Source organism: Triticum urartu, chromosome 5A (genome assembly GCF_056163025.1).
Source record: "Triticum urartu cultivar PI428250 chromosome 5A, HENAU_Tu73, whole genome shotgun sequence".
Lineage (NCBI taxonomy): Eukaryota > Viridiplantae > Streptophyta > Magnoliopsida > Poales > Poaceae > Triticum > Triticum urartu.
The window spans coordinates 82,072,173-82,081,097 of record NC_141877.1 but is presented as its reverse complement, the minus strand read 5'-3'; the positions used below and the strand labels follow the sequence as shown (position 1 = coordinate 82,081,097).

At 50.2% G+C, this 8,925-nt stretch overlaps 1 protein-coding gene across 1 annotated transcript; it reads right to left on the bottom strand.

Annotated features, from left to right (window-relative positions):
• Positions 1-5,736: 5,736 nt before the first annotated feature.
• LOC147970396 (uncharacterized) lies at positions 5,737-6,493 on the bottom strand. Its single transcript, XM_087523416.1, has 4 exons — positions 6,307-6,493; positions 6,065-6,217; positions 5,910-5,972; positions 5,737-5,820 (listed from the first exon to the last, which is right to left on the bottom strand). Exons 1-4 carry the CDS (start codon positions 6,457-6,459, stop codon positions 5,737-5,739), a joined length of 453 nt encoding a protein of 150 aa, XP_087379542.1. The 5' UTR covers positions 6,460-6,493.
• Positions 6,494-8,925: the final 2,432 nt, after the last annotated feature.

Genomic DNA, 8,925 nt, shown 5'->3' with positions numbered 1-8,925 from the left:
ACTAGGCCACTGGTCGAACCACGCCTTAGGCCGCAGGCACGCAAGTCTGGGAACCCCGTTCCCAGGACGCCGATAGTAGCCCCCGGGCCCAACGCGCACTCGAACTTGGCTTCGAGGCGAGGCTGAAGGTCAAGTGCGGAGCGCCGCGAGCTCCAACCGCCTGCGGCCTTGATTGACGTGTGCCGATTGGCAGAACATGTGCGTCTCCCCTTCCCCATGCTGCCTCGGCAACCGTCTTGACTTGACGAGTCCCTGCTGCATGCAAAAAAGAACTATCTTTACCTGCGATCATGGAGGCCGGTGGTTGGCCTCCTCCCGGCTATAAATGAGGGGTGGTGCGAAGCCCCCATTGCCCATCTCCCTCTCCGTTTTGCCCGCTTCTTCTCCTTCTTCCTTGCTTCGCTGTCTTCCTGCGACTCCCATGGCCCCGATACGGAGAATCTCCGCCGCCGAGAAGGGGAAAACCCCCTGCGAAGAGCTTGGGCCACTCCCGTCCAAGAAGAGGCTGGCCCGTCCTCGCGAGGTCGTCATGGGGTCGGAGGTGACGAGGCCTTGGTATGAGCGGCCTCCCATGGCTACCCCCTGCCCTTGCACAGCCAGGCGCGGGGCTTTAGAGGAGGAGGCAGCAGCCCGCATCGCTCGCGCCTTGGCCGTGGCGGACAGGCCGAGGTGGCGCGCACCGCCGCCCCGTGAACTCACGTCGAGGGTTCCTCACATGAGCTTGTGGTGTGGGTGGCGATGCCACTGTGCACGTGGATCCGATTCCCGCAATTCTTCGCCGAGGAGATGCTGCCGAGGGGGCCACTCAAGTTGTGGCTGCAGCACGCCGGGTGCAACACTCCAGCGATGGGAGCAGAGGTTGAGGTCGTCTCCCTAGGCAAGATTTCCATGACCCATGGATGGGGTGAGGTCACTCGTGTCTGTTGTGCGGAGGGGGCACTCGCCATCTATTTCGAGTATGACGGCGCCCCCACGCTATTCTTCAAGGTCTTTGATGAGGAGGGCAGTCACCTGGAATGCTGCCCTGGAGGGGGCCGTCAGGACGGTGCAGCGGCAGGCGCTCAACCCACCCTTGGACCTGCTGACAGCTCCTCCAGAAGAAGCGGCGGATCCTGGGAGTCCAGCGACTCTCCCGAGCCCGACGATACTCTGGTGATGAGCGACGACAGTTACGTGCCCCCGAGCTCTTGTCGCGCCCGGAGCACCGTGGCGGCCTCCGCTCACCGTCGTCGTTGATCTAGATGCGGTTGGCGTCGGCCTCCCCCGATCCACTGCTGATGATGGCGTCGGTGGCGATGCCTGTAGATGTGATTTCCGATAGCCTTCTTCTTTGGTTCCCTGAGAGAGATCGAGATGAACCCCGTGGGGGCATGTAAAGACTCTGTAGGGCATTTTGCAGCAATGTTATTCCCATTATGAAATTCATGATTGCGCATCTTGCTTCGGCTCGGTCCCCCCTTTCCAACCTTGCGGTAGCATAGTGCTCTACGCCGACAAGTCCCAGTCCCAGGCAGGCTTCAACCATCGCTGGTATGCCAGGTCGTGATGCCGTGGTCAAGGCTAGGAGGTGAGCGTGCCGAGGTCCAGTGAGAGCTCCCGAGGCACGATGCTCAAGAGGTCCCATTTAGCGCGCAAGCGACTACCTGGAGGCAGGAAAGGATGGTGGTGCCGCCATAGCAAGGCTGCAAGAGATCGAGATCCTGCGTCGCAGCGCTGGGCTCGTCTAAGAGCACCCGCGTGCTCTCCACGGCCGGCGAGCCTCGCGCTCCCGAGCTCTTCCGCTCGTCTCCGTAGCACCCGCATGCTCTCCAGGTCCCTACGAAGTCGTAGAAGCCCTCGTTTGGCCTCCCCGTGCACCGCAGCAACGCCTGCCTCATGCCCGTGGCTTCGGCAGCCGCCCGGCTCAACGCCGTCGCTAACTCCGGCGACCGTGCGCCCCCTGCGGCCTTCATTGGATGCGCGGGAGGAAGGGCTGCAGACTGGTGCCCTTCGCGCGTCGAACCACTGCCGGAGCAGCGTCTCCGGCGAGCCTCCACCACGGTTTTGGTCACCGCCGGCCAACTCCGGCAAGGCCGACGTGGCGACATCATTAGTTGCTAATGAGCCCACTAATCACCCCTCTAGAGCCACTGCCATGTAGGCCCCTCCACCTATTTAACCACGGGGTAAAACCCTGTTAAATTTTAACTTAAACACAGTGGACCCCGCACGTCAGTTGACCCACCGACGTCACCGTTGACTAGCCCCACCTGTCTGTGAGACAAACTGACACCGGGTCACTGACCAGTGGGTCCCACTGGTCAGGTTTGACCTAGCCAGCCATAGTTGACCTAATGACATCACTCTTACATCATGCTGACGCAGTAAAACCTTTTCTGGATTTTAAATAAATCTAAATGATTTATTTATTTTCAGAAAATGCCTAAAACTTCTAAAAATCATAGAAAATAATCTATAACTTAGAATGAAATAATTTATATATGAAAAATTATCAGAAAAATTCAAGGAATCTGTTTACAGCTTTTTCATGCATGTTTGAACAATGTTTGTGCTCTGTTTTGGACAAAACAAATAAATGGCATTTAACTAATCATATATGGAGTTTGAATTTGAATCTTGTATTCAAACCAACTTCATTTAATTGTGTTGCTAGTTGCATTAGCTCAATCAACAACATATTGCCATGTCATTATCATGCATCATATTGTGCATTGCATTGATTGTGCTTCTTTCTCTGTTGCCGGTATTGTCCCCTCTTGATAGACGTGGTTTCGACGATGAGTTCGATGACACCGATGAAGAGCTATAATATATTCAGAAGTGCCAGGCAAGCACAACCCCCTTGTTCATTCTGATACAATCCCACTCTCTCGCTCTTGCTCTCTTTTACTGCATCAGGACAACAACGATTCATCTGTTACTTGTTGCGGTAGTTGAACCCCTTATCCTTTGCATGACCTGTCATTGCCACAGTAAATAGATGAAACCCACTAGCATGAGTAGGACTTGTTTGAGCCCTGATGTGCCTACTCATTCATGCTTGTTTGTCATGCCTGCTATTGCATAGAGTTGTGTCAGGCCTGATTCATCGGGAATGAATCGGAGGTGTGTGAACATGTCCTACTGTGTGTGAGCTAAGTTTGTGAACACGTTTTGGTAAAGGTAGCGGTGAGAGGCCATGTAGGAGTACATGGTGGGTTATCTCATTGAAACCATCCTCAGGAACTGAGTTCTGTGTCTGTGATCCATGAACAGCTACTACCACTCATTGGGATCCTTAATTGACCCTCTTGGCTTCTTAATCACCCTAGTACTCTGTCCAGGAGTTGCAACTAGTTTCTGGTGTTTGTAGGTTATGTGTTGGCGGCCGTGCGTAGCGCTTACCCGAGGGGTGGGCTATGATGCGGTAGATACACCATGGCACGGTGTACCGGGCGCCCGTTTGGTGTCTCGGGAACCCTGTTCACATCGTTCGGGGCCGTATGTGGAAACCTCGGCCGGACACCCTATGGATGGAACCTTGATAGGAGATAAACCTGGACTAGAGACTTAAGTGTTTAGGTAGGCCATGGCCGACACCCTTGTTGGGCTTCCGCTTTAAGGTTGCCGAGTACATGTCGTGTAAACGACGGTAAGTGGTGGGAGCGTGTGTGAAGAAGTACACCCCTGCAGGGTTATCAATATCTATTCGAATAGCCGGATTCCTCGGATATGGAAACTTGGACCCCTTGCATAGTTCATAGACAAGTGAAAGTGGATACTCTAAAACTCGCAAGATAAGTGTGAGTGCTATGGATGGCCTTCTCGTAGGGAGACGGGAGCGGATACATAGTGGTGTATTGATATGTTTAATATGTGGACTCGTGTGCGCCACCTCAAAAGAGTTGCTTGCAGTCGTAGTTCAGGTTAGCCACCGAGTCAAAGCTGGCTTGCTGCAGTTGAACTCCACCACCCCCACTACAGGAATCAGCTACTTTGCCGTCCGCCACGGCGGACGGCAAAGGCCTTTGCCATCAGCCGCGGACGGCAAAAGGCTCCGGCAAAGTAGGCTTCGGTAAACAGCTACTTTGCCGTCTGCTACTGATGGCAAAGTCTTTGCCGTCCGCCGCAGACGGCAAAGAGAGCTCGGCAGACGGCAAAGAGGGCGGACGGCAATAATTGCGCTGTCAGTCAGTTAAGTGGCTAACGGCAGGCCTTTGCCGTCTGCCGCTGACGGCAAACTTTCTAGTGTCTTTGTCGTCCGCCGTGTGATGTCATCTACACATCACTACATGGCATGTTCTTTGCCGTCTGCCACTGATGGCAAAGTCTTTGCCGTCTCCCACTGTAGGCAAACTGGCCAAATGGGTCAGCTCCCAGGAAGCACAGCTGGATGCCACGTGTCTTCTTTGCCGTCCGCGGCAGACGGCAAAGAGCTCGTTGCCGTCGGTGGCAGACGGCAAAGAGCTCGTTGCCGTCGGTGGCAGACGGCAAAGATCCTGCATATTGGCTCTTTTATCTGTTTTTTGTTAAATCCAACAATTTTCATCACAAATATAGATGACATATATAGATATATTTCAAAAGGCCATTACAGAGCAAACATATAAGATATCCAACCATATATATTACATGCATCCAACACATAACTTCATCATAGTTCCATCATACATAACAAGTTCAACATAGAGGCATCCAACCATATATATTACAATAGTTTCATCCAACGATACATGCATAGTTCAACGATACAAAAAGAAACAGAGAAAGGGATAAGGAGCACTCCATCTATGCAAGTTTTCGTCAAGTGAATGAACTCTGCAAAATGAAAAATAAGAAAATTAGAACAAGAAGAGTAGAACAAGAAGAAGACTAGAACAAGAAGAGTAGAACAAGAAGAAGACTAGAACAAGAAGAGTATGTCATTTATGAGCTAACTTACGTGAAATGGATCATATATGAGCTAACTAAGTTGAAATGGGTCGTTTATGAGCTAGCTAAGGTGAAATGGATCATTTATGAGCTAACTTAGTTGAAATGGGTCGTTTATGAGCTAGCTAAGGTGAAATGGATCATTTTTGAGGTAACTAAGGTGAAATGGATCGTTTTTTTAGCTGACTTAGGTGAAATGGATCATTTATGAGCTAACTTAGTTGAAATGGATCATTTTTGAGCTAACTTAGGTGAAATGGATCATTTATGAGCTAATTTAGTTGAAATGGATCTTTTTGAGCTAACTTAGGTGAAATGGATCATTTAAGAGCTAATTTAGGTGAAATGGATCGTTTTTTAGGTAACCTAGGTGAAATGGATCGTTTATGAGCTAAATTACTTGAAATGGATCGTTTATGAGATAACCTAGGTAAGATTGGTCATTTTGGAGTTAACCTAGGTGAAATGGGTCATTTTAAAGCAAACGTAGGTAAAATGGATCATTTAGGAGCTAATCTAGGTAAAATGCGTCATTTTTTAGCTAACTTGGATGAACTGGATCATTTATAAGCTAACCTAGGTAAAATGGGTCATTTTAGAGCTAACTTAGGTAAAATGGATCGTCTATAAGCTAACTAAGCTAATTATGCAATTTTTGACATAAGTAAGCTAAGTACATATCATTTTAGAGCTAACTTAGGTAAAATGGATGGTTTTGGAGGTTAGTAAGCTTATTAAGTCATTTTGGAGGTGAAGAAGCTAAGTCTAGGAAATAAAGCTAAGTCTAGGTCTTTATGCATGTGTTAAGCAAAACACTAGATAAACTTACCAAGATGTAGGAGGTGTAGGAGCGGGGTGGCTCGTGTCGGTAGCTGGAGAAGGATCGTGCGATGCTTGTCTGGAGTTACGCTGCACCAAAGATCATTTCCAATGTCTTGTTAGCATGATGACACTCAAATGTTAAGACTAGCAAGTAATGTCCATTCAATAAAACTCACCGTGGTCCCAGGAGCAATCACTGGCATCGGCGGAGCGGTCTGACCTGTCTTCTCGCACACAGACTGCACATTTGGTTTTGACGACTCAGTCATACTAGTTAGTAATGAGACAAACACTACATGAATGTTTTGGCTAATCTGCAGAAGAAACTTACCACAAGGAGCTCGTACATGGCCCTTGCCTGCATGTCATTCCGTGCCCTCTCCTCCTCCATCATCTTTGTCGTCCTCTCCTCCAACTCCCGCTGCCTCTCCGCCGCCTCCGCTAGAAGTTTCTCCGTTCTATCTCTCTCACTCTGTATAGCAGCCTGCAACACCACTCACATGACCATTTGTAATCATTGATGGAAGCGCACAGAATGTAATGGAGAAAGATAACTGAGTACGTATCACTAACCTTGATGGCGAGTTGCACTGGCCGTTCACGAGGCATTATCTCAGGAGCGGAGCTCGACTGGCGCGCCTTGATCTCCGGGAGAGTGCTAGGACAACGGATAAGTCCATCTCCAATGGCTATGGAGCCATGGGACCTCCCGCCACCAGATATCATCAACAGCTCTGGATCAATGGGACCCTGGCTCGGGTTAAAGTCCTCCCCTTTCCTCGCCTTCCCCTCATCTCTATATCTGACAAGCTTGTTGTGGGAGGAGATGTTGGTGAAGTTGTTTGCATCATCGAGGTCAGACTGAGAGAAAGCCTTGACTTTCTTGAAAGATGCAGTGTGGGCCATGGCATACAGGTCGTACACCTCTGGCACCTTATCCGCCTTATTGTAGCGTGCCTGAAAGAGAGAAACAATGAAAATTAGTAATTAAAGGGCTCAAGCTAGCATGATGAATGAATTGCATGAATCATGAAGCAAACCACATACACAGTTGCGCCCGAACTGATATAAGTTGGAGCTTCCTTGATGGTGTGGCACACCTTCCATTTGGGCACGTTTGTCCTTGGCCTCGTTGTGGAGGGCTAGCCATTGTGGAGAGCACCACTCATCGACCAACACCTCCCAACAATCCATCCGATCCGCACACCATCTCGGAGGCGCCTAAGTTAGCAAATAGAAACTTGAGCGCTACGGCTAAGAATTACTAAATGAAGGAACTTAAGTAGAGAAGGCCTTAAGAATTACCTTCATGTACTGCTCCTTACTCAGGAACTTATCGCGGCACGCCGGCTTGCTCTTCTTGATACCACGCAAGGCGTAGTAGTCTCGAACAGCCTGCACCCGAGCCTCGTGCCGTAAGTTCTGGAGTAGGCGCTTGCAGACGTTCTCGATAACATGTGCCGCGTCCTCCTCGTATCCCTCCTCACACCTGTATAATGTCTGCAATCAAATGAGACAATATTGATTAGTACAATTAATAACTAGCTAGTTGAAGATTTTTAAATGTGTAAAGGAGAAATTACCCAAAACTTTCTGATCACCATGTCTGCCCTCGTGTCGCACACGACACCGTCGATAATCTCATCCAGCGGGGCCGGGGCAGCCACGTAGTGCTCCCAGCTCAATCCAAGCTCTGGAAGCCGACCCTCACCAGGCAACGTGACAAACCCCGGGAAGTTTTGCCGGCAAAGAACTCCAAGGACGGAGTTGGGCCGGCGGACACTATGATTGTGGTCCCAACCCCTGCAGCATGACAAGGCCAACGCATTAGTTATTTGAAAAAACGTGAATGCACAAGGTACAAAAATATTAAATGCACTTACGTACCTCTCCCCATCAGGGAAAATCAACCACCTCTGCTCGTGGGTCACCGGCACGGACGGGAGCCGTGTAGCACCACGTTGGTAGACGGTGCCCCCCTCCTCCTCAAGATCAGTCGGCTCCCCACCATCATCAGCATGGCCACTCGGCTCCTCGGGCTGATCCGGCCAGGTACCCCATCCGGACGTGTGCTCCTCCGGGGTCACGTGGGCCGAACTCTCGTGGGCCGAAGGCTAGTCGACCCGAGGCTTGTGGGCCCAAGACCCGTGGACCGGAGGCTCGTGGACCGGAGTCCGTGTAGCCTCCTCCTCGGACGAGTCCACCCTAGCAGTCACGTGCTCGGGTGAAACAGCCGGGGGTGGCGGCGAGGAAGGCGCCGTAGCCCTACCTCCTCTCCCACGACCACGTGCCCCACCTCCTCTCTTCCTACCTCGAGCTCGTCCCCTGCTGGGCACCGCGGTCGACGAAGAAGGGCCCGGCGGTGTGGCCATACTGTCCAGCAACGCTCGGCGGAGAGGTGCGTCTGGAATGGAAGACCTCAGACCACGCTCCCGACCAGCGCCCACCATGTTTCAACACCTGCCATGACAAACAGTAAATGAAATTAGTACAACATAAAAAAAGACCGACATGAATAATAATATGTGTATCACTTAAGTGTATCATCATCAAGTACAACATAAAAAAAATGTAATACCTGACACTACTAATAATCTCGATCAGTATCATCAATAAATGCATAATCATCATCATCACTATAATCAATGACGGGCTCATAGGGTTCATTGGCATCGACATGTGCAAGGCCACCTTGACGTAATCGGTCAAGCATTGACAGGACATCCGCAGCAGTAACCTCTTCTTGTTCCGGCTCTTCTTGTTCCTCCTCTGGGGTGATGTCGGATTCATTGTCTCTGTCTACTTCAATGTTTTGGGGTGAAGTATAGCGGTTCTTGAAACGCTTTTTGGAAAGACGTGTCTCTTGGAAGAATTCTCCTTCATATGTGTCTGGGTTAATGTGAGGTTCATAATCCTCTTCCTTTGGGGGAGAAAGTCTAGCACGTGGCGGCACTTCATAAACGACATCCCAACCTTTCAGATTTGGATTAGTTTGGCAGGCCCACGGGAGATAGAATACTTGGGTCGCCTGTTGAGCCATAATATAGACATCAGGAACATCTAAGTGAGTGCTTTGGTTGATTTCAACTAGCCCTACATGTTCATGAGTCCTTCTAGTCTCCTTCGGCTGAAACCAATAACATTTGAAGACTACGACATTCGGTGGATTTTCACCATAGAACAGAAGTTCAT

Coding starts and splice junctions, on each gene's coding strand:
- LOC147970396 (XM_087523416.1), bottom strand. CDS start 6,459: ATGATATCTGGTGGCGGGAGGTCCCATGGCTCCATAGCCATTGGAGAT. Junction 6,218..6,306: donor CAGTGCAACTCGCCATCAAG/GTTAGTGATACG, acceptor GTGGTGTTGCAG/GCTGCTATACAGAGTGAGAG. Junction 5,973..6,064: donor CCATGTACGAGCTCCTTGTG/GTAAGTTTCTTC, acceptor CCAAATGTGCAG/TCTGTGTGCGAGAAGACAGG.